This window comes from Neomonachus schauinslandi, chromosome 10, assembly GCF_002201575.2.
Source record: "Neomonachus schauinslandi chromosome 10, ASM220157v2, whole genome shotgun sequence".
Classification (NCBI taxonomy): domain Eukaryota; kingdom Metazoa; phylum Chordata; class Mammalia; order Carnivora; family Phocidae; genus Neomonachus; species Neomonachus schauinslandi.
Genome location: NC_058412.1, coordinates 30,327,124 through 30,352,571, shown reverse-complemented (window position 1 = coordinate 30,352,571; position 25,448 = coordinate 30,327,124). Strand labels below are relative to the sequence as shown.

Sequence of the window (25,448 nt, the reverse complement as noted above, 5' to 3'; positions counted from 1 at the left end):
TGTAAGGTTGGTTCAACATCTGTAAATCAATCAATGTGATACATTAATTAAAGAAAGAACAAGAACCATATGATCCTCTCAGTAGATGCAGCAAAAGCATTTGACAAAGTACAGCATTCTTTCTTGATTAAAACTCTTCACAGTGTAGGGATAGAGGGTACATACCTCAATATCATAAAAGCCATCTATGAAAAACCCACAGCAAATATCATTCTCAATGGGGGAAAAACAGAACTTTTCTCCTAAGGTCAGGAACACGGCAGGGATGTCCACTATCACCACTGCTATTCAACATAGTGTTAGAAGTCCTAGCCACAGCAATTGAACAACAAAAAGAAATAAAAGGCATCCGAATTGGCAAAGGAGAAGTCAAACTCTCACTCTTTGCTGACGATGTGATACTTTATGTGGAAAACCCAAAAGGCTCCACCCCAAAACTGCTGGAACTCATACAGGAATTCAGTAAAGTGGCAGGATATAAAATCAATGCACGGAAATCAGTTGCATTTCTGTACACCAACAACAAGACAGAAGAAAGAGAAATTAAAGAGTTGATCCCATTTACAATTGCACCCAAAACCATAAGATACCTAGGAATAAATCTAACCAAAGAGGCAAAGAATCTGTACTCAGAAACTATAGAATACTCATGAAAGAAATTGAGGAAGACACAAAGAAATGGAAAAACGTTCCATGCTCATGGATTGGAAGAACAAATATTGTGAAGATGTCAATGCTACCTAGAGCAATCTACACATTTAATGCAATCCTTATCAAAATACCATCCACTTTTTTCAAAGAAATGGAACAAATAATCCTAAAATTTGTATGGAACCAGAAACGACCCCAAATAGCCAGAAGAATGTTGAAAAAGAAAAGCAAAGCTGGTGGCATCACAATTCCGGACTTCAAGCTCTATTACAAAGCTGTAATCATCAAAACAGTACGGTATTGGCACAAAAACAGACACATAGATCAACGGAACAGAACAGAGAGCCCAGAAATGGACCCTCAACTCTATGGTCAACTAATCTTCGACAAAGCAGGAAAGCATGTCCAATGGAAAAAAGACAGTCTCTTCAACAAATGGTGTTGTGAAAATTGGACAGCCACATGCAGAAGAATGAAACTGGGCCATTTCCTTACACCACACACAAAAGTAGACTCAAAATGGATGAAAGACCTAAATGTGAGACAGGAATCCATCAAAATCCTAGAGGAGAACACAGGCAGCAACCTCTTTGACCTCAGCCGCAGCAACTTCTTCCTAGAAACATCGCCAAAGGCAAGGGAAGCAAGGGCAAAAATGAACTATTGGGACTTCATCAAGATAAAAAGCTTTTGCACAGCAAAGGAAACAGTCAACAAAACCAAAAGACAACTGCCAGAATGGGAGAAGATATTTGCAAATGACATATCAGATAAAGGGCTAGTATCCAAAATCTATAAAGAACTTATCAAACTCAACCCCCACAGAACAAATAACACAATCAAGAAATGGGCAGAAGACATGAACAGACATTTTTCCAAAGAAGACATCCAAATGGCCAACAGACACATGAAAAAGTGCTCAACATTGCTCGGCATCAGGGAAATCCAAATCAAAACCTCAATGAGGTCAGTTAGAATGGCTAAAATTAACAAGTCAGGAAATGACAGCCACTCTGGAAAACAATATGGAGGTTCCTCAAAAAGTTGAAAATAGAGCTACCCTACGACCCAGCAATTGCTCTACTAGGTATTTATCCCAAAGATACAAATGTAGTGATCTGAAGGGGTACGTGTACCCCAATGTTTATAGCAGCAATGTCCACAATAGCCAAACTATGGAAAGAGCCAAGATGTCCATCAACAGATGAATGGATAAAGAAGATGTGATATATATATATATACAATGGGATATTATGCAGCCATCAAAAAAACAGAAAATGAAATCTTGCCATTTGCAACAATGTGGATGGAACTAGAGGGTATTATGCTAAGTGAAACAAGTCAATCAGAGAAAGACAAGTATCATATGATCTCACTGATATGAGGAATTCTTAATCTCAGGAAACAAACTGAGGGTTGCTGGAGTGGGGGGTGGGGTGGGAGGGATGGGGTGACTGGGTGATAGACCCTGGGGAGGGTATGTGCTATGGTGAGCGCTGTGAATTGTGTAAGACTGATGAATCACAGACCTGTACCTCTGAAACAAATAATACATTATATGTTAAAAAAAAAAAAAAGAAGATAGTAGGAAGGGAAAAATGAAGGGGGGGAATCAGAGGGGGAGACGAATTATGAGAGACTATGGATTTCTGAGAAATAAACGAGGGTTTTAGAGGGGCGGGGGTGGGGGGAATGGGTTAGCCTGGTGATGGGTATTAAGGAGGGCATGTACTGAATGGAGCACTGGGTGTTATTAAGGTAACATAATTAAATTAAAAAAACAGAAACTTGTCCAGCGTTAATCAGTTGGTAAGCAGCAGAACTGAGATTTAATCAGGTGGCTGGTTCTAGAGGTTGCAATCCTTACCTCTACAATATTGTGCCTCTGATCATTTTTTATCTTATCTGGCTAATATTTCAGGTACATTAGCACCTTAAGAACTTCTGTGTAACATCCTGAAAACCTGAGCTCCCATTTATAACTTTGATACTATGAAGAAATGAGTTTCAAGTCCAAATGACATTTTTCCTTAGCTTAGCACCATCTATGAACTATCTTAAATATACCATGATCTATATTCTTATAAAATGTAAAATGAAAGAACTAATTCTCCGTGGTAGATAAAAGGTAAAGAAATGGTGATGATACAGTCTTGGACTACATCCATATCTTCGGTCTGCCATTGTGTGACACTAGAAAAAATTAAGTTCCTGAGGTCTTGATTTCCTCTTTATAAAATAAAAAAGATCACGTTAAATAAAAAATAAGACATGTCTGGCCCCTGTGCTTTTACATCCTGCAATCTTTTCCACTGGGCTCATGCTTGATCTCAGAACAATTATTTTTTCCACAGGGCATTGTAGGTAGCTGCTAACGATTCATTCGTTCAGAAATGGCAAGTGCAATGAAACCTATTTCCGCTCTTAGAATATATGTTCTTTAAATTCCTTCTTAGTTCTACAAAATCAAACCCTGAGATACAATAAAAAAGTATGAGCATGTATAATATGTTGGACAATACAGTTTAGAGCCTGATTTTGTCTATATTGTTACAGAAAAGACATCTTAGTGTCTATAAGATTCTATAATTGCTTCCAGAGAAAGATAAAGGGATTAGCCCATCAGGAAGTTGATTATATGCACACATACATTATTACTGTTTAGAGTTTTATTAGCCTAGCAATTATACATTTTAAGATAGGAATGAAAATACTGGTTTGGTCTGATGCCCCATGTTCCATAGAACTGTCTGCAACTTATGGAATGGCTTTTAAAATATAACTCTCCCTTTTGGTATCTTTTAGTTCTTCAAGATCAAACTGCTTCTATATTAGGCTAATTGGGAGTATTGCGGAACAAGTCTAATAATCAGGGCATGAATGCTTTTGCACATACTCACACAACCTGGAGAGCTGCTCTTGGATTTGGTAGCAAGGGCTGTGCACATAGGACCTAGGGCATAACTAGCTGCTCGGGGAAGCAGTCTGGACACGCCAAAACTAGGATTCAACCCGGGGCTTGTGTTAGAGATCTACACACGGAGAAGGGTAGGAGGGATTGGTGCAGGTAGTAGCCAGTTAGATACTAAAATAACAGACAGACAAAATATACCTTAAGGAAATTTTGCAAAGCTTCTTCTACAGTTGAGGATGGTATTTTTCCAAACAGAGTAGCAGCCATTTTTTTCTCAATCCAGCTCAGTTTCGAGACCTGCAAACATGGAGGCGACATCATTCTTAGAAAGTGGTTCCCCTTTTGAAAGAATCATCTCTCCTCAATTAGACGTGTGTGTGTAGGTGTATATGTATGTATATGCATAGAATATATAAATATAAACATATCCATACATAATATACATGACAGAGATCATCTTTATGGTATTAATATTTTACCTTCCTTTTTTTATAGTTCTAATAAACTATGAGCTCTAAAAGCACTGGTTACCAAATCAATCTGAAATACTCATGATAAGATTTGTGTTCAATCAGAGAAAGGGATGGGGAATAATGCTGATCCTGTTTGTTTATGTGATTCAGCATTCTGAGATGACCACACAGTATTTCTTTGCACAGAGTTTCTTTGCACAGAGTGGAGGAGACCCCAACTTTGCTTCCTTCCTGCCAACCTGACCCAGAACACAGCATCTCAGAAGTGTAAATAGAAGAAGGATTCTTAACCCAGAGGGAGTATAGAGTGAGGGCCCAGTATACATATTTACAATCCAGGAGAAAATTTTTTTAACCAGCAACCACCAAAATTAAATTTCATATTATCATTTATTTTTTGCTTCCTTTTATCCCCCATTTTAATTCCAGTATAGTTAACATACAGTGTTTTATTCTTTTCAGGTGTACGATATAGTGATTCAACAATTCCATATATTACTCAGTGCTCTACAATAGAAGTGTACTCTTCATCCCCTTCATCTATTTCACCCACCTCACTTTTGATAACCATCTATTTGTTCTCTGTAGTTAAGAGTCTGCTTTTTGGTTTGTCTCTTTTTAGTTCCCTTGTTCATTTGTTTTGTTTCTTAAATTCCACATATGAGTGAAATCATATGGTATTCGTCTTTCTCTGACTAACTTATTTCACTTAGCATTATAGTCTAGGTCTATGTTGCTGCAAATCGCAAAATTTCATTCTTTTTTATGGTTGAATAATATTCCATTATGTGGTATAATATACCACTTCTTTATCTATTCATCTATTGATGGATACTTAGGTTGCTTCCATAATTTGGCTATTGAAAATATGTTACAATAAACATTGAGGTGCATGTATCCCTTTGAATTAAAGTTTTTGTATTCTTTGGGTACTGAGTAGTGCAATTACTAGATCATAGGGTAGTTCTATTTTTAATTTTTTGAGGAACCTCTGTACTATCTTCAGTGTCTGCACCAGTTTGCATTCCCACCAATAGTGCATGAGGGCACCTATTTCTCTACATCCTCGCCAACACTTGTTATTTCTTGTGTTTTTGATTTTAGCCATTCTAATAGATGTGAGGTATCTCACAATGAGAGACGAGATATCCCATTGTGATTTTGATTTGTATTTCCATGATGATGAGTGATGTTGAGCATCTTTCCAAATGTGTCTGTTGGCCATCTGTATCTCTCTCTCTTTTTTTTTTTTTAAGATTTTATTTATTTATTTGACAGAGATAGTGAGAGCAGGAGCACAAGCAGGGGGAGTGGGAGAGGGAGAAGCAGGCTCCCCACTGCGCAGGGAGCCCAATGTGGGGCTTGATCCCAGGACCCTGGGACCATGATCTGAGCTGAAGGCAGATGCTTAATGACTGAGCCACCCAGGTGCCCTGGCCATCTGTATTTCTTCTTTGGAGACATGTCCGTTCATGTCTTCTGCCCATTTTAAATTGGATTATTTGGTTTTGAGTGTTGGGTTGTATCAGTTCTTTATGTTAGACATGAGCCCTTTATTGGATATGTTATTTGCAAATACCTTCCCCATTCAGTAGGTTGTCTTTTAGTTTTGTTGGTTGTTTCCTTCCCTATGCAGAAACTTTTTATTTTGATGTAGATCCAATAGTTTATTTTTGCTTCTGTTTTCTTTGCCTCAGGAGACACATCTAGAAAGATATTGTTATGGCCAATGTCAGAGAAATTACTATCTGTGCTCCCTGCTAGGATTTTTATGGTTTCAGGCCTCACATTTAGGTCTTTAGTCCATTTTGAGTTTTTGTGGTATATGATGTAAGAAAGTGGTCCAGTTTCATTCTTTTGCATGTAGCTGTTCAGTTTTCCCAATATCATTTGTTGAAGAGACTATCTTTTTCCCATTGTATATTCTTGTCTCCCTTTGTCGAAGATTAATTGACCAAGTAATTGTGGGTTTGCTTCTGGGCTTTCTATTCTGTTCTATTGATCTATGCATCTATTTTTGTGTGAGTAACACACTGTTTTGTTTAATACAGCTTTGTAATATAACTTGAAACCTGGAATTGTGATACTGCCAATCTTGTTTTCCTTTTTCAAGATTGCTTTGGCTATTTGGGTGGTTCCATACAAATTTTAGGATTGTTTGTTCTAGTTCTGTGAAAAATGCTGTTGGTACTTTGCTAGGGATTGCATTAAGTCTATAGATTGCTTTGGGTAGTATAGACAGTTTGACAGTATTTGTTCTTTCAATCCATAAGCATGGAATGTCTTCCTATTTCTTTGGGTCATCTTTAATTTCTTTCATCAATTTTTTATAGTTTTCAGAGTACAGGTCTTTTTACCTCTTTGGTTAAGTTTATTCTTAGGTATTTTATTATTTTTGTGATTATAAATGGGATTGTTTTCTTAATATCTCTTTCTGCTTTTTAGAAATGCAACAGATTTCTGTACATGGGGATTTTGTATCCTGTGATCTTACTGAATTCATTTATGAGTTCTAGTAGTTTTTTGGTGGAGTCCTTAGGGTTTTCTATATATAGTATCATCTCATCTGTGAATAGTGAAATTTTTTACTTCTTCCTTACTAATTTGGAAACTTTTTATTTCTTCCCCTTATCTGATTGCTGTGGCTAGGACTTACAGTACTATGTTGAATAAAAGTAGTGAGAATGGGCATCCCTGTCTTGCTCCTGATCTTAGGGGAAAAGCTCTGTTTTTCACCACTGAGTATAAAACATTAGCTGTGGATTTTTCATATAAGGCCTTTATTATGTTGAGGTATGTTCCCTCTAAACCAACTTTGTTGAGGGTTTTTATCATGAATGGATATTGTACTCTGTCAAATGCTTTTTCTGCATCTATTGAAATGATCATATGGTTTTTATCCTTTCTCTTAATAATGTGATGTATCACACTGATTGATTTGCAAATGCTGAACCACCCTTGCATTCCAGGAATAAATCCCACTGATCATGGTGAATATGATTTTTTGAATGTATTGTTGGATTTGTCTTGCTAATATTTTGTTGAGGATTTTTGCATCTATGTTCATCAGAGATATTGGCCTGTACTTCTTTTTTGTTGTTGTGTCTTTAACTGGTTTTGGAATCAGGATAATGCTTACCTATTAGAATGAATTCGGTTTTCCTTCCTGTGCTATTTTTTAGAAAAGTTTAAGAAGAACAGGTATTAGCTCTTCTTTAAATATATGATAGAATTCACCTGTGAAGACATCTGGACTTTTTTTGTTGGGAGTTTTTTGATTACTGATTCAATTTCATTGCTGGTAATTGGTCCGTTCAAATTTTCTATTTCTTCCTGTTTCAGTTTCAGTAAGTTTTATGTTTCTAGGAATTTATCCATTTCTTCTAGGTTGTCCAGTTTGTTGGCATATAACTTTTCACAATATTCTCTTATAATCCTTTTTCTGTGGGGTCAGTTGTTATTTCTCCTCTTTTTGTTTCTGATTTTGTTTATTTGGGTCCTTTTTTTTTTTTTTTGGATGAGTCTGGCTAGAGATTTATCAATTTTGTTTATCTGTTCAAAGAACCAATCCTGATTTCATTGATCCATTCTATTTTTTTTTTTTAGTCTCAATATCATTTATTTCTGCTCTAATCATTATTTCCTTCCTTCTGCTGTATTTGGGTTTTGTTCTCCTTTTTTCTAGCTCTTTTAGGTGTAAGCTTAGGTTGTTTGAGATTTTTCTTGTTTCTGGAGGTAGGCCTGTGTTGCTATACACTTCCCTCTTAGAATCACTTCTGCTGCATCTCAAAGATTTTGGATTATTGTGTTTTCATTTTCATTTGTCTCCATGTGTTTTTTTATTTCTTCTTTGATTTCTTGGTTGATCCATTCACTGTTTAGTAGCATGTTATTTAACCTCCATGTAGATGTGGTCTTTCCAGATTTTTTTCTTTTAAGCCTAAACAAATAATGTACATTCAAGCCCCAGACTCATGTGAGGTTGGGTCAATGGTTTTTAAGCTTGAGGGGTCTTCTACCTTAATGAAGACTCAGATTCCTAATATTTAAAACTGGCATAATAAAAACTGCTTACAGGGATGCTTTAAGGATTTGACACACAGTTGATACATAGCAGGTGTTCAATAAAAGAGCTTCCTTCTCCATTCTTAATCCTCAAACCTCAATTAAAAAGCTTCTTCTTTTGCTTATGCTAATTTTTTCATTCAGAAATAGCATTTCTCTTCAGAATAATTTTTCATGCATCTCTTAAGATAGATTTTCACATTCTGTTAATTCTCTATAAACTAACGTCATTTAAGACACTGGATCTTAGACTAGCTAGCTGCCTTGATTTATTTCTATATGTTTCATGTGTCTTTCTAAATTCAGTTCTTTGAAGACAAGAACAGTGGGCACATAATTTATGCTCAACATGCTCTGATAAATAAAAAAGCCCTCTCACAAGACAAAGAGTAGTACACATGTGTGTAGGTGGCTGATCACCAACTGAGAGCACAGAGGGGACATGTGATTGCTGCCAGGGGAAACAGAGAGGTGGTCAGGCGAAAAATACAGATATATATGTGTGTGTATATACACACACACACACATACACACACATATATATATATAAAATCATATACTGTATGTAACACAGTATATAAACAAATCAATCATAAACTCATAAAATATGTACTCATTTTATCATTTTCCCTACAGTAGGCACTAGGTAAAACACTTAAAGAATAAGTGTTCATTGGAAATATATCCCGTAATCATAGTATATTTAAACAAGATTTATAGATCAAAACACTCAACTCACAGTATAACAGTATCTTCCTTTGAGGTAATACAAAAAGGGTTCTTCAGGTAAAAATTGGATTGCTTTATCTAGATGTTCCTGAAAAAAAATCCAAAACAAATACCATCACTCAGATTCCAGGTAGCATTGAATGGAAGTATGCCTAGTAAGTTCAAAGGGGCTTTACACTGTTGTTTGGTTCTCCTCCTCAATCCCTATCATTAATACAAGTAAGTCTTATCAATAATTCAATTATCAGGAATGACTGCTCACAAGTAGAACCAGATTGTGACTATGATTTAATTAAACTATGGATAATTTAAAGGCAAATGTCACATAAAAATAGAAAACATCCGAGTGACATTTTTGTCTTCCCATGCCTTGCCTAGCTAATACTTACTATTAGGAAGCATGTTTGCAAATATCAAGTGATGGGGATATAACGGGGGAAAGAATAGCAGAGCTAGGTGGTGGAGGAATCTACTCCCCTGACATTATTATAATTGTTACAGGGAGCTGGAAGGCAAACTCTGACCATTTATATTGAGCTATCAAAGCTAGAGGTACATTATAAATGATGTACATATACATTATTTATTTTATTCACTTATCATGTTAAGTTTAAGTCTTAGATTGGATTCTATTCCTCCCACCAAATCAATACGCAAGAAGTGTTGACTAATTAGTTCCAGTCATGTTGATGATGTTGGTGAGTTCATGACCAAAAGACTAATCCTCAGTCTTAGAAAAAGTAATACTCATCTGCTATGTGACTTCTTTCAAGATCCAGAATAATAATAATCCTCAATCTCCCATATAGTTTCATTCTTTTTCACACAGTATGATGAAAAAACTGTCGCTTCATTTAAATAAAAAAGATAAATTCCTTAAGATTAATTCATTGAATAATTTGATTTATATCTTTTAAGGGAACATATAGCTACATTAAAATATTTTTAATATCAAGAAATACCTTGAAGCGATGTCCATAGTTGATTTTGTTTTGTAAGCCCTCAAACTCAGATACATAGCCACACAAAACCGCATACCTGAAAAGGGTAAAAACAGTGAATAGCGTGTGAACTTTTAATCAAATACCACCAAATGTAACATTTAAAAAATATCTCTAAAGCATTCATTAATATTTGAGAGAAGTAGTCATATAGATGCAAGGGCCCTAAAAATAAAAAACACCTGACATGAACATGAGGCCAGTTTCCTCACCTATAACTGGGGAGACTAACACCATCTATCTCATATGTATGTCGTGAGGGCAAAACACCCAAAACACATAAGTGTTTAGACTACTACCCGGCACATAGTGAGTTCCAAGAAATATGAACTTCTGCTATCACCATCATCAACAGCAAAGTCACAAAGAGGCTCTCTGAAAAGGTCTAGTCACACAAGTAATAAATTGAAAAATATATTGTATCATGATATCCCTGTTCCTCCTTAATAAAAAGAAAAAGAAAAATTTCACAGCCTCCCTTAACGTCATCTGAAAACAAAAATAAATATCATGACTAAAACAATGTCAAAGGTAATTTCAGAATACACTTTTCCGAAAAATTCCCCATGACCTTCAATCTTTCCTTGGAAACACTGCATATTAGAATAGCGCATCCCATTAATTGTTTACTTCCCCCCCCCACGGGGAATACAAAAGTTACATCAATAATTATCTGACATAGGGCGCCTGGGTGGCTCAGTTGGTTAAGCGACTGCCTTCGGCTCAGGTCATGATCCTGGAGTCCCTGGATCGAGTCCCGCATCGGGCTCCCTGCTCGGCGGGGAGTCTGCTTCGTCCTCTGACCCTATCCCCTCTCATGTGCTCTCTGTCTCTCTCATTCTCTCTGTCTCAAATAAATAAATAAAATCTTTAAAAAAAAAATAATTATCTGACATAAATTGGGTGCAATATTTGTTCAGCAATTTGCTCACTCCAAAATCTGGGATATATTACTTTTTATATCTAGAATGTTTCTGTCTGTGCAAAATCTCCAGAGTATTTCAGAGTGTTTCTGTCTGAGGCAAAATATTCATTTACCTAAATATTTCAAGAGTAAGTATTAATTTTTACTTGCATTGTCATAACTGAAATGAAAGATGTAATTTTGGGTATTTATCTCAATCATTTCTGTAGATAAGCATAACTTTCAAGTACAAAAATGAAGTGAACGATTTTCTTAATTTGGAACAGTAAGACCCTTCCTGAACACAAAAGATCACATAATTCACACAACTTACGACAACCAATAAAACAGCCACTTTTCAGTTATGACTAGTTTGACCTCTGAATTTTCAGTTTCTATATAATCAACCAAATCTGCTAGAGTACAAACAAGAATGATGACTAAACCAAGCTATCAAAAGTGATCTGAGAACTTAACTAGATTAGGAGATACTACTACTCACAAATTCCATAACCAGACTACATTACACATACATCTCTGCACCCACCAGAGATCGAGCATGTAGGAAAGATGACTGGAAAAAGACTCATGAGTTTCCTTGTAAAACTGCTATTGTCACCTCCAGCCTCACCATGTTCTTTTGAAATTCTCTGGCATTTTGTTCTATCACTCCTCCCGGGGAGTTCCAGAAAGTGGAGCAAAATTCCATACAACTACTTCCCCAAATTCTCCCATTTTTGTATGGGCATTATCATTTTCTGACGCATTTGGACTTAAAACCTTAGGCCACTTTTTAAAAAAATAAGCTTTTATTTTAAAATAGCCTGAGATTGCAAAGATGTTAGAGAGAGTTCCCATATACCCATATTGGGTTTTCCCTACTGTTTACATCTTACATTACTAGAGTACATTTATCACAGGTGTACCAATACTGTCAAACAATACTGATACATAATTTTTACAATGTACCAATAGTAGTACATTATTATTAACTAAACTCCATGCTTTATTCAAATTCTTGTCTGTTTTTCCCTAAGTTAAATGTTGACACTTTTCTCTCCATCCCTCCTTCCACATTTATCCCTATTAATTCACACATGTGAAAATCTTTTGAATTACTATTGTCATTTGTCATACATCCTCTTCCTCCTAGTTCTGTGTTACTTGCAACTTTTATAAACATATCTATTATATCTTTACCCACTGACAAAATTACCGAACACTCTAGTGTCTAAGATACAGATCTGAAACCCTAGAATCACCACCAGCTTGACAATGATGTTGCCAACAGTTATTCTGTTGAATAGCTGAGGCTTGAACCCTTCTCTCTATGTGGGTAACCCAGAGGCTTGCCCACATTTTTACATCTTGTCCACAAGAATGTTATTGGTAAACTTACATGAATGCCTTGCTTAAATCCAGATATACTAGCTCAATTTCCCTACTCTACATGCTGGCAAAGAAATAAAAAACAAATCATGTCACATTTTTAGAAAAATCTGAAGGATCTATTTGAACTTTCTAATCCAGAGATTTATAGAACAACTCAAATATCTGTGCTGGAATCAAAAGAAAATAATGTATGTTCACTGATCTGGAGTGGTGGGATCCATTATCTACTGATGCTAAACATCAGCGTCAGAATGACTTCGTGCGCAGCATTAGGCACAGACACTGCTCTGTCACCAAACTCTCTTTAAGCTACTCTGAGTGAGGACAAAAGGGAAAAAAAAACCCCTAGGACTTATGAATACCATTATATGAAATATGAGTATTTCCCTTATAAATAATCAGTCTTAATGCTTTTCATAATCTTTTTTGAAGTCTGTTTCTTTCTTTTCTTTTTTTTTCTGAGCTGAGATCAAGAATCGGATGCTTAACCGACTGAGCCACCCAGGCACCCCTTGAAGTCTGTTTCTTTAAAGTCTAAAATATTGTCTATCTTCTGTCATATCCTAAGTTCAAAGTTCATCTGACCACTTTTTCTCAAAGGATCATCACTTCTTTTCTGGCGATCAGTTCCACTTATGTCTCTGTGTATCTCTGTGTTTTTGTTCTTTTATGCTGTTCATCTTTAAACATGTAATTTAAAATTTTATTTTGTGAACCATCTCAAGTGGACCGGAACTCTGAAGAATGTTAATTCACAATATGGTCTATTACCTCCACCTAGAGGTCATTCTCACCATACAGGCTTTGACAAAAATTCTGATTTTCTTTGCATTGATATTGAATATATCTTTAATAAATGACCAACATTCTTGTTTTAACAACTACTAAAATAACCCCATTAGTTTCCCTGCATACTTCTGATTCAGCACAAATGCTATTTATACTGTGGGAAAGCAGTGGAAAAATAATGTAATAGAAAAAATACTGAGTAAGAATAAAAGATCTGGTTTTTGTTTTTCTATTTATTGTGTGACTCTTGCATACTAATCAGCATATTCCCCCCATACACCCCCTAGACACACTACCTTATCTATAAAATGGAAACAGGTTGTTCTGTGACTCATGTGCTGTAAGGCATGTGGATATAATTTGTGAACAGTAGAGCACAACAAATATGTAAGACATTATTTGTAATTAAGGTCAGGCCTATTGTGCTAACAAACTGTAAATCCACAGTGACTTTACTCTCTTGGTTCTAGAAGTATTTTAGGCTGGGTACAACAAAAACAACAGAATTTGTAGCAAACATTTTAAGCTTTGGGGTCAGATAGTCAAGGTCGCAACTATTCAACCTCATTGCTATACACAAATGCACAGGTGTGGCTGGGCACCAATAAAACTACAAAAATAGGCAGTTGGCCTTGGACCGTAGTTTGTCATTTATGCTGAATGAATGAGAATATGTCTTAACATCCTGAAAAAGATTTTTTAATGATATTTTACTACAATTAATCATGGAATCAGTTAAGCTAAATTTTAACCACTGCTTCTCAAGTCAAAATTTTAATTTCTCTTTTATAATGACCCTAAACCTCTCCTATGTAACTGAATGAAAACTCTTGTATTCGCTACATACATTATAATACATTCTAAGAACTAAGATAAAATTGACATTTGAATTTGTTAAATTTTATCAACTGAATAGATTTTAACATTCTTTTTTAATTTAAAACTGATACTGAATAAGAAATCATGTGCAACACAATTGGATCATTACTCTGTGTGTGTGTGTGTGTGTATATATAAGATTTAAATTTGGAGTCAAATACCATAGTTGTAAACAAGGCAATCCATTCACAACAAAAAGTGAAAGAAGATGAACAAAAGAAAAGTAGCCAGGCTAGCATACAACAGACTGGGTAGCCTACTAGGGCAGAGTTATGTATAATTTCTTCTTACAAGATAGATATCAAGGTACTTATGAAGCCCCCAGAGAAGACACAACATTGTTCCTCTATGAAAATTTGAAGCTTACACAGATAAATGCCCTCAAACTAAGGATTGAAATCCACTGTACATTTTAAATGTGATTCTTCATGGATGCAGATCTATGTGTGGGAGAAGGAAGAGGACAACAGAGGAAGAGCAATGCCGTGGGAGGGGGAGGATGTGGATGAGGAGGAGGAGCTCAGAGTTAAGAGTAGGGCTTGGGGATATGATCCAGCAATTGCACTACTGGGTATTTACCCCAAAGATACAAAAGTAGGGATCCGAAGGGGTACGTGCACCCCGATGTTTATAGCAGCAGTGTCCACAATAGCCAAACTGTGGAAAGAGCCAAGATGTCCATCAACAGATGAATGGATAAAGAAGATGTGGTATATATATACAATGGGATATTATGCAGCCATCAAAAGGAATGAGATCTTGCCATTTGCAACGACGTGGATGGAACTGGAGGGTATTATGTTGAGCGAAATAAGTCAAACAGAGAAAGACATGTATCATATGACCTCACTGATATGAGGAATTCTTAATCGCAGGAAACAAACTGAGGGTTGCTGGAGTGGGGGGTGGGGTGGGAGGGAGGGGGTGACTGGGTGATAGACACTGGGGAGGGTATGTGCTCTGGTAAGCGCTGTGAATTGTGCAAGACTGTTGAATCTCAGATCTGTACCTCTGAAACAAATAATGCAATATATGTTAAGAAAAAAAAAAGAAGAAGAAGAAGGTAGCGGGAGGGGAAGAATGAAGCGGGGGAAATCGGAGGGGTAGACGAACCATGAGAGACGATGGACTCTGAAAAACAAACTGAGGGTTCTAGAGGGGAGGGGGGTGGGAGGATGGGTTAGCCTGGTGATGGGTATTGAGGGCACGTTCTGCATGGAGCACTGGGTGTTATGCACAAACAATCATGGAACACTACATCTAAAACTAATGATGTAATGTATGGGGATAATATAAGAATAAAAAAATTAAAAAAAAAAAAAGAACATGCCCCATCTAGGTGGCTCATCTCAGAAAGAGGCTGAGAGGTGTACAGCAGGGCTGTGCAAGCCATGCACATCCCGAAGGATAGATGACTGTGGTTTAAAACCATATGCACCATTCAGCATTATTGTGACAATAGCTCACTGAAACAGTTTATTTGCTAATAAACTGTTGTTCTTCCTGGATATCTGTTGAAAATTAATAATATCAGCCATCTTTGTGATGAAAATATAAAGCCTATGTTTTAATTTAAAAAAAAAAAAAAAGAGTAGGGCTTGGGGGTTCTTTCTGCATCTAAACCTGGCCAACCAGCTCCCAAACAGCTCCAGTATCAAAGGAGATGAAGAGCGTGTGGCTTATCAGTACAAATTCATTAGTTACGACTAAAAGTGGAAGAACAGAAGTACCTTAATGCATACATATGTTAATTTATTAATACTAATGTGCAAATTAGATGGGAAGGTATATTTGGCTATATAAATAATAGCCAAGACCCTTGCATACTGGGAAAATGATCTTAAAGATATGTACCAGGATGTTAACTGCAAAACTGCCTTTCTCCTAGAGTTGTGGCAGAGGTACCAGGGGCATAGAACAATACTTTATTAGGTGCTCCAGTTCCTAAAACAAGATGCTCTATTGCCAGTACATGACATGCTAAGGAAATGATTCACAGGTTCTGCCAGGCTCAGCCCTTCACCCTTCTCCAGGCTATAGAAGGGAAAGTAAAGGATTCCTGTGGATAGCATTGTTAGGGGACTGTGGGTTCTACCTCCCACCTTCTCATGGGACGGGGTTAGGAGGGAGGTTTCCGCCTCATCTTAAGCCAAGTGAGGGCAGATCAAAAGACTTGATTATTTTGGCCCGTGTCCCTTAGGGGACTCCGAACCAGAGAAGCTTTAAGATGAGCGTGTGAGTGGAGCTCCCCCTGCTGGTGGCAGAGTAAAGAAACAGGTCTGCTTTGGGAAAATGGTTTGCATTTCAGAGTTAGCTGGTGGAATGAAAATGAATTTCCTATGGGGCAAATGCGGACCTGCAGAAAGGGAGCCATTTTGAGAGAGACTTTTTTCTAAAAGTGCTCCAGAAGAATAAAAATAATCCTGAAGAGAAGTAGATTTTTGGAAGCCTAGGTCTGAGAGAAGGGTCACAAATTAATTTATTATTGTTATCTTCCTAGCACCTGAAGTACCAGTATTGCCGTAAGGAACTAAAAGATGTAAAAATGCAACCACAGGGGCGCCTGGGTGGCTCGGCTGGTTGTGTCTGCTTTTGGCTCAGGTTGTGATGATCCCCGCACTGGGCTTCCTGCTCAGTGGGGAGTCTGCTTCTCCCTCTGCCCCTCACCCGGCTCATGCTCTTTTTCTCTCTTAAATAAATAAATAAAATCTTTAAAAAAAATGCAACCACAGAGTGTTAATTTAAAACAATATATTTCTTCTTATTTGTGTTTTATAATTTTAAACATACAAAGGATCCAAAACAAAACATATTCAAGAATAATTTTGTTTCCCCAAGGATATTCACCTACCCCACAAATTAAATTCCCTTTGAGCTTTCTTATATTATATTTCTTATATTAAAAGTGGCTTCTCTTTGACCTGTAGAATTTGTACACATGGACTCACTAAGGTATAAGAAATGAGTGACATGCTTTTATTCTTTGAAGCATTCTTCCAACATTTCATTTAGGAACATGGTATCACTTCAGTAGTTGTTTCCAAACAAAACGTTAAATTATATTTAATTAGAATTTATCATGTTCAAAGGCGCTGCACTTGGTAGATTCACTTATGAAATTTTCAGTGAATGTATTTAAAATGTACATACTACAAAATACATAAGAATAAGAACAGTTACTGTGCTATCTACTAAATAGATTTTTCAGTGAATGTGACAGGTAAAATGAGTCAATAATACCTTAAAAATCAATTGTAACTTATATAGAGGTATATGAAAATTTTAAAAGACTGCGTAAGTTCTATGTACTTACCACAGATGACAATGTCCATTCGTGGGTGCTGTAGTGATCGCTCTTTCCCCTAACGTCTTTCCTGAAAGACAAATATTCTTACATTTAGTACCTTCATGCGAGTTGGTGGGAGGTGAATTACTGAATTAAGTCAGTGGTTCCCAAAATATGGTCCCCAAAGCAGAAGCATCACCTGGGAACTTGTTAGAAAAGCAAATATGGGGCTACAAGGGAGACCCATTTCCGAACAAAGTCTGGGCTCAACAATCTGTTTTAACTAGCCTCTAGAGATTCTGTTGTATGCTCAAGTTTTAAGCTCACTGGATTAAGTGATGTAACCAAGTGCAGGAAAAGTCATTCAATCATTATTTGAAAGCATTAATAAAGACTGTTCTGTAATTAACCAACATTTACTGCATGCCTTCTAAGTGCCACATCATAACCTCTAGGAATAAAAAGTCAAATTAAGACACAGTTTTTGACTTCCAAGGGTTCACATTTCAGTAGAAAGCAGGTATAGAAGCAAACAAAATGCATGCAAAAACTAAAAGCGAGATGAAGAAAGAGAGAGCAAGGCAGAGAACAGAGTAACTAAGTCCATCTAAAGAGAAGGCTTCCCAGAGAAGTGCCTACCTAATCATGCACAACAATGAACAGGCTCTGTACATAAATAATCGTCCCAAATCATTTCCCTTAGTTTTAGGATAACTTTTCATAAGGTCATAATTACTTTGGATAGGTTTGTCTATTGGCCTGAAAAGTCAAAATGCTTGCAACAAAACTGAGCAACATTCTGAAAATCTTTTTCAAAAATGGGCTGCTTTGTCTTATACCATCTCCTTTTACTCTGCCCCACATTTTTGTTGTTGTTGCCTTGAAGAGAATATCCAGTGATCTGCAAAATGCTCTTCTAAATAAGGGGATGAGATAATCTTTATAAATAAGGATCTTTTATTCTAAAATTATTCTATTTGTGAATTTGTTACAGCAGAACACTCTGTATTTTATAGCTCTATCCATTAAGAGGACCATCCTGTGTAGAAATCTACCTAAACTGGAAAAAATTAAAAAGTGAAGTGTTTTATGGCACTAAATTCATATCTTTCAATATTTACCCTGAATGTAAATGGGCTAAATGCCCCCCAAAAAGACACAGGGTATCAGATTGGAAAAAAAAATAAGACCCATTGATAGCTGTCTGCAAGAGACTCATTCTACACCCAAAGACACCTCCAGATTGAAAGTGAGGGGGTGGAAAACAATTTACCATGCTAATGGACATCAAAAGAAAGCTGGGGTGGCAATCCTTATATCAGACAAATTAGATTTTAAACCAAAGACTACAATAAGAGATGAGGAAGGACACTACATCATACTTAAAGTAGATCTAACAATTGTAAATATCTATGCCCCTAACATGGGAGCAGCCAATTATATAAGCCAATTAATAACAAAATCAAAGAAACACACCAACAACAATACAATAATAGTAGGGGACTTTAACAACCCCTCACTGAAATGGACAGATCATCTAAGCAAAAGACCAACAAGGAAATAAAGGCTTTAAATGACACACTGGACCAAATGGACTTCACAGGTATATTCAGAATATTCCATCCCAAAGCAACAGAATACACATTCTTCTCTAGTGCCCATGGAACATTCTCCAGAATAGATCACATCCTAGGTCATAAATCAGGTCTCAACCAGTATCAAAAGATTGGGATCATTCCCTGCATATTTTCGGACCAAAATGCTTTGAAACTAGAACTCAATCACAAGAGGAAAGTCGGAAAGAACTCAAATACATGGAGGCTAAAGAGCATCCTACTAAAGAATGAATGGGTCAACCAAGAAATTCAAGAAGAATTGAAAAAAATCATGGACACAAATGAAAATGAAAACACAACTGTTGCAAAATCTTTGCAGCAAAGGCAGTCCTAAGAGGAAAGTATATAGCAATACAAGCCTTTCTCAAGAAACAAGAAAGGTCTCAAATACACAACCTAACCCTACACCTAAAGGAGCTGGAGAAAGAACAGCAAATAAAGCCTAAACCCAGCAGGAGAAGAGAAATAATAAAGATCCGAGCAGAAATCAATGAAATAGAAACCAAAAGAACAGTAGAACAGATCAACAAAACTAGGAGCTGGTTCTTTGAAAGAATTAATTAGATTGATAAACCCCTGGCCAGACTTATCAAAAAGAAAAGAGAAACGACCCAAATAAATAAAATCATGAATGAAAGAGGAGAGATCACAACCGACACCAAAGAAATACAAACAATTATAAGAACATATTATGAGCAACTATATGCCAGCCAATTAGATAATCTGGAAGAAATGGATGCATTCCTAGAGATGTATAAACTACCAAAACTGAACCAGGAAGAAATAGAAAACCTGAACAGACCCATAACCACTAAGGAAATTGAAGCAGTAATCAAACATCTCCCAACAAACAAGAGCCCAGGGCCAGATGCCTTCCCAGGGAAATTCTACCAAATACCATTTAAAGAAGAATTAATACCTATTCTTCTGAAACTGTTCCAAAAAATGGAAATGGAAGGAAAACTTCCAAACTCATTTTATGAGGCCAGCATTACCTTGATCCCAAAACCAGACAAAGACCCCATCAAAAAGGAGAATTACAGACCAATATCCCTGATGAACATGGATGTGAAAATTCTCACCAAAATACTAGCCAATAGGATCCAACAGTACATTAAAAGGATTATTCACCATGACCAAGTGGGATTTATCCCTGGGCTGCAAGGTTGGTTCAACATCCGCAAATCAATCAATGTGACACATTAATAAAAGAAAGAACAAGAACCATATGATCCTCTTAGTAGATGCAGAAAAGGCATTTGACAAAGTACAGCATTCTTTCTTGATTAAAACTCTTCACAGTGTAGGGATAGAGGGTACATACCTCAATATCATAAAAGCCATCTATGAAAAACCCACAGCAAATATCATTCTCAATGGGGGAAAAACAGAGCTTTTCTCCTAAGGTCAGGAACACGGCAGGGATGTCCACTATCACCACTGCTATTCAACATAGTATTAGAAGTCCTAGCCACAGCAATCGGACAACAAAAAGAAATAAAAGGCATCCGAATTGGCAGAGAAGTCAAACTCTCACTCTTTGCTGACGATATGATACTTTATGTGGAAAACCCAAAAGGCTCCACCCCAAAACTGCTGGAACTCATACAGGAATTCAGTAAAGTGGCAGGATATAAAATCAATGCACAGAAATCAGTTGCATTTCTATACACCAACAACAAGACAGAAGAAAGAGAAATTAAAGAGTCGATCCCATTTACAATTGCACCCAAAACCATAAGATACCTAGGAATAAATCTAACCAAAGAGGCAAAGAATCTGTACTCAGAAAACTATAGAATACTCATGAAAGAAATTGAGGGAGACACAAAGAAATGGAAAAACGTTCTATGCTCATGGAACTGGAAGAACAAATATTGTGAAGATGTCAATGCTACCTAGAGCAATCTACACATTTAATGCAATCCTTATCAAAATACCATCCACTTTTTTCAAAGAAATGGAACAAATAATCCTAAAATTTGTATGGAACCAGAAACGACCCCAAATAGCCAGAAGAATGTTGAAAAAGAAAAGCAAAGCTGGTGGCATCACAATTCCGGACTTCAAGCTCTATTACAAAGCTGTAATCATCAAAACAGTACGGTATTGGCACAAAAACAGACACATAGATCAACGGAACAGAACAGAGAGCCCAGAAATGGACCCTCAACTCTATGGTCAACTAATCTTCGACAAAGCAGGAAAGCATGTCCAATGGAAAAAAGACAGTCTCTTCAACAAATGGTGTTGTGAAAATTGGACAGCCACATGCAGAAGAATGAAACTGGGCCATTTCCTTACACCACACACAAAAGTAGACTCAAAATGGATGAAAGACCTAAATGTGAGACAGGAATCCATCAAAATCCTAGAGGAGAACACAGGCAGCAACCTCTTTGACCTCAGCCGCAGCAACTTCTTCCTAGAAACATCGCCAAAGGCAAGGGAAGCAAGGGCAAAAATGAACTATTGGGACTTCATCAAGATAAAAAGCTTTTGCACAGCAAAGGAAACAGTCAACAAAACCAAAAGACAACTGCCAGAATGGGAGAAGATATTTGCAAATGACATATCAGATAAAGGGCTAGTATCCAAAATCTATAAAGAACTTATCAAACTCAACCCCCACAGAACAAATAACACAATCAAGAAATGGGCAGAAGACATGAACAGACATTTTTCCAAAGAAGACATCCAAATGGCCAACAGACACATGAAAAAGTGCTCAACATTGCTCGGCATCAGGGAAATCCAAATCAAAACCTCAATGAGATACCACCTCACACCAGTCAGAATGGCTAAAATTAACAAGTCAGGAAATGACAGTGTTGGCGAGGATGTGGAGAGAAGGGGGAACCCTCCTACACTGTTGGTGGGAATGCAAGCTGGTGCAGCCACTCTGGAAAACAATATGGAGGTTCCTCAAAAAGTTGAAAATAGAGCTACCCTACAACTCAGCAATTGCACTACTGGGTATTTATCCCAAAGATACAAATGTAGTGATCCGAAGGTGCACCCCAATGTTTATAGCAGCAATGTCCACAATAGCCAAACTATGGAAAGAGCCAAGATGTCCATCAACAGAGGAATGGATAAAGAAGATGTGGTATATATATACAATGGAATATTATGCAGCCATCAAAAAACCCCGAAATCTTTCCATTTGCAATGATGTGGATGGAACTAGAAGGTATTATGCTAAGCGAAACAAGTCAATCAGAGAAAGACATGTATCATATGATTTCACTGATATGAGGAGTTCTTAATCTCAGGAAACAAACTGAGGGTTGCTGGAGTGATGGGGGGTGGGAGGGATGGGGTGGCTGGGTGATGGACATTGGGGAGGGTATGTGCTATGGTGAGCGCTGTGAATTGTGTAAGACTGATGAATCACAGACCTGTACCTCTGAAACAAATAATACATTATATGTTAAAAAAAAAAAAAGATAGTAGGAAGGGAAAAATGAAGGGGGGGAATCGGAGGAGGAGAAAACCATGAGAGACGATGGACTCTGAGAAACAAACTGAGGGTTCTAGAGGGGAGGGGGGTGGGGGGATGGGTTAGCCTGGTGATGGGTATTAAAGAGGGCACGTACTGAATGGAACACTGGGTGTCATATGCAAACAATGAATCATGGAACACTACATCAAAAACTAATGATGTACTGTGTGGTGATTAACATAACATAATAACATAAAATTTAAAAATAAATAAATAAATTAGCTCATAGAGCCTATTAATAAGATAACAAAAAAAGTGAAGTGTTTTAATACTAACTGACATTATATCGTACACATATATTAAAAGAGTAATCTTTAAATAAATGATTGAAAAACATAATTTTAAACATACATTTAAATATAAGAAACAAAATCAATATTTTAGCTACTTGGCCAAATGAACAAAAATAGCTTTGGGTGCACTCTCTCGAGCCTAAAACAGAGAGTCCATTACCCTGAGACTATAAAAGGAAGCTGGGGAGCATGCAGCCTCACCCATGCACCAGAAGTCTGAAAGGAAAGCTGTTTCCTTTACAACACTGTACTTTGTGGTCTATTTGAGGCACTTGTATTGATCATTTAATTCTGGAAAGTATAATAATGTTCCTTTAGATATAGGATTCATATTTTATTTGGAATACAAATTAAGATCAGAGTACTTCGAAAGATGTGCTGCATAATGCTCCACCCCAGCATGAGTACCCTGAAAGAATTCTGCACTCCTCAGCGATCACATCTTCCTCCCCTGGCATAACAATTTTATTTTTTACTTTTATTTTTTTTTAAAGATTTTATTTATTTAAATGACAGAGAGAAAGCACAAGTAGGCAGAGTGGCAGGCAGAGGGAGAGGGAGAAGCAGGCTCCCCGCTGAGCAGGGAGCCCGATGCAGGACTCGATTCCAGGACCCTGAGATCATGACCTGAGCCAAAGGCAGATGCTTAACTGACTGAGCCACCCAGGTGCCACCCCCCCACTCTTTTTTTTTTTTTTAAAGAATTTTAAGTATGCTATTATGGGGAATAATATTTCGCACTTCCTCCTCCCTCATGCTGAGGTCCAGTGTCCTCCAACACTGGGCTCAGCTCGAACCTATTTTTGTCATCACCTTTCCCAAGCACTTACTACCGGAACCCTGAGGTATGATGGGCTGTCTCTATGTTGATCTTTCTAGCAAGTTCCTTGGTGTAGAATCGTCTTAATCACCTTCACCTCCCTCCTCTCTCCCTTCTCTCCTTCCCTCCACCCCTCATTTTAACATTGTTCCTGGACACGGTAATTTCAAATAAATATTTCTTAAATGGAGAGGAAAAATAATTCTTTTTTAATATATTTCAATATATGAATGAATGCTTCTGAGGCTTTCACTCCTTTTTCTTGACATCTTAAACGTTTCTCTCTTTTTAAAATAGATCCTATTCCAATCTACGCTCCATTTTTGTCCGCCAATTTCCTCCAGCCTATTTCTTTTTCCATTTTTACCACCTCATATATTAACTCAATTACAATTCTACTCCATTTAAAAATAGAGATCCCCAGTAATTTCACCTCTGTGAGACTCTTACTTCCCCAGGAAAGCCTTCTCTTCATCAGCCCCCAGCCCCTGCCTTCAAATCCTTGGTGTTATCACCCTTAACGTCCCATATTCTCCTTTCCTCACAATGGATTTCCGTCTGTTTCTTTATATGTATGGTTATTTCAATAATACTGCTTCCCCACAAAGCCATCGGCTTGTGTAGAGGCTGAGAACATGTGATTTTTTTTTTTTTTTAAAGATTTTATTTATTTATTTGACAGAGAGAGAGACAGTGAGATAGGAAACACAAGCAGGGGGAGTGGGAGAGGGAGAAGCAGGCTTCCTGCCGAGCAGGGAGCCCGATGCATGGCTCGATCCCAGGACCCTGGAATCATGACCTGAGCCGAAGGAAGACGCTTAATGACTGAGCCACCCAGGCACCCCAGAACATGTGATTTTGTTACCATTTCTACCTCCTATCACACACAGGAGGAGCCCTGATGCCCATGATGCCTATGGGAAATAAAAGTAATATGGATGAATGTTGAAACAGTTTACATAGATATCCTGTGATTTTCTCAGTAGATACAAACATAAATCAGTTTTTTCTCTTTGTGCAAAAGTCACTGGGCAAGGAAATCTACAAGTGGAAGGAATGCAATTACAAGGAGTTTGGAGATACTACCTTCTTGGAAATAAAAATGACAGTGAACAAGACTGGAATGAGGTCTGTGGTATCATTATGTTTTGCTGTTTCTTCCTTATGCTATCTTAGAGAAAGAAAGCTTGGAAAAGAGGAGGTTTGGAATAAAAGAAGAATTAAAGAAGTTTTGATGTCAGATTACTATGCTGAAGCTCAGAGAAATGGCAGCTACGGGGCTTTTTGCAAGAAAGGGTTTTGATATTCAGTGAGAGTCAAGGTGAGATATATATAAAAGATTTGACATTCCAGCTGTTATACTTTTGTTGTTACTATGGAAAATTTCAAAAATATGCAAAAAAGTATAGAGGACAGTATAATAAACCACCATATGCTGTATCCCTTAGCATAAATGAGGATTGACTCAAGGCTAATCTTGTTTTATCAAGATGAATTTTGAAAAAAAGCATTGAACCCTGAGTAGCTATTTCTCTGTGGCACCTGAAGTTCTACCTTACAGGAATCAGGGAGGGTTATTTTAATTGTGCTGAAGACAACTATCCTCTGCCTCTTTTGCTCCTCAAATATTACCTCTGAATGTTTTGTCTGTCTGTGATTTTATAAACTTTAATATCTGAAATTTGAGTTTTTCAGTTGCTTATTCTTTCTTTCTTTCTTTTTAAAGATTTTATTTATTTATTTGACAGAGAGAGAGACAGCGAGAGAGGGAACACAAGCAGGGGGGAGCGGGAGAGGGAGAAGCAGGCTTCCTGTCAAGCAGGGAGCCCAATATGGGGCTCGATCCCAGGACCCTGGGATCATGACCTGAGCCGAAGGCAGACGCTTAACCGACTGAGCCACCCAGGTGCCCCAGTTGTTTATTCTAATATGCTCAAACATTTTTAAAGAATATATACTTTAGTCCTAAAAAACCCTTTCTGTCCTTAGACTATGTCTATTTTTCAGTACTAGGATATATTAAAATGGATTAAACATATTGGTTTTAGCTAAGATACTTTAATTAAAATTCATTAATGGGTTGTTATAGATAATGCCTGTCTCTTGAGGATAGATTGTCACTTGAGGATAA

General features: G+C 37.1%; 1 protein-coding gene across 1 annotated transcript in view; it reads right to left on the bottom strand.

Moving 5' to 3' along the window:
• Positions 1 to 25,448, bottom strand: part of RMDN2 (regulator of microtubule dynamics 2) — a 79,404-nt gene that overhangs the window by 16,708 nt on the left and 37,248 nt on the right. Inside the window, exons 5-8 of the mRNA XM_021697608.1 lie at positions 17,111 to 17,171; positions 9,795 to 9,870; positions 8,843 to 8,920; positions 3,764 to 3,862 (exon numbers count right to left, since the gene is read on the bottom strand). Of these exons, the coding sequence (XP_021553283.1) occupies positions 3,764 to 3,862; positions 8,843 to 8,920; positions 9,795 to 9,870; positions 17,111 to 17,171 (314 nt within the window). The remainder of the gene's footprint in view (positions 1 to 3,763; positions 3,863 to 8,842; positions 8,921 to 9,794; positions 9,871 to 17,110; positions 17,172 to 25,448) is intronic.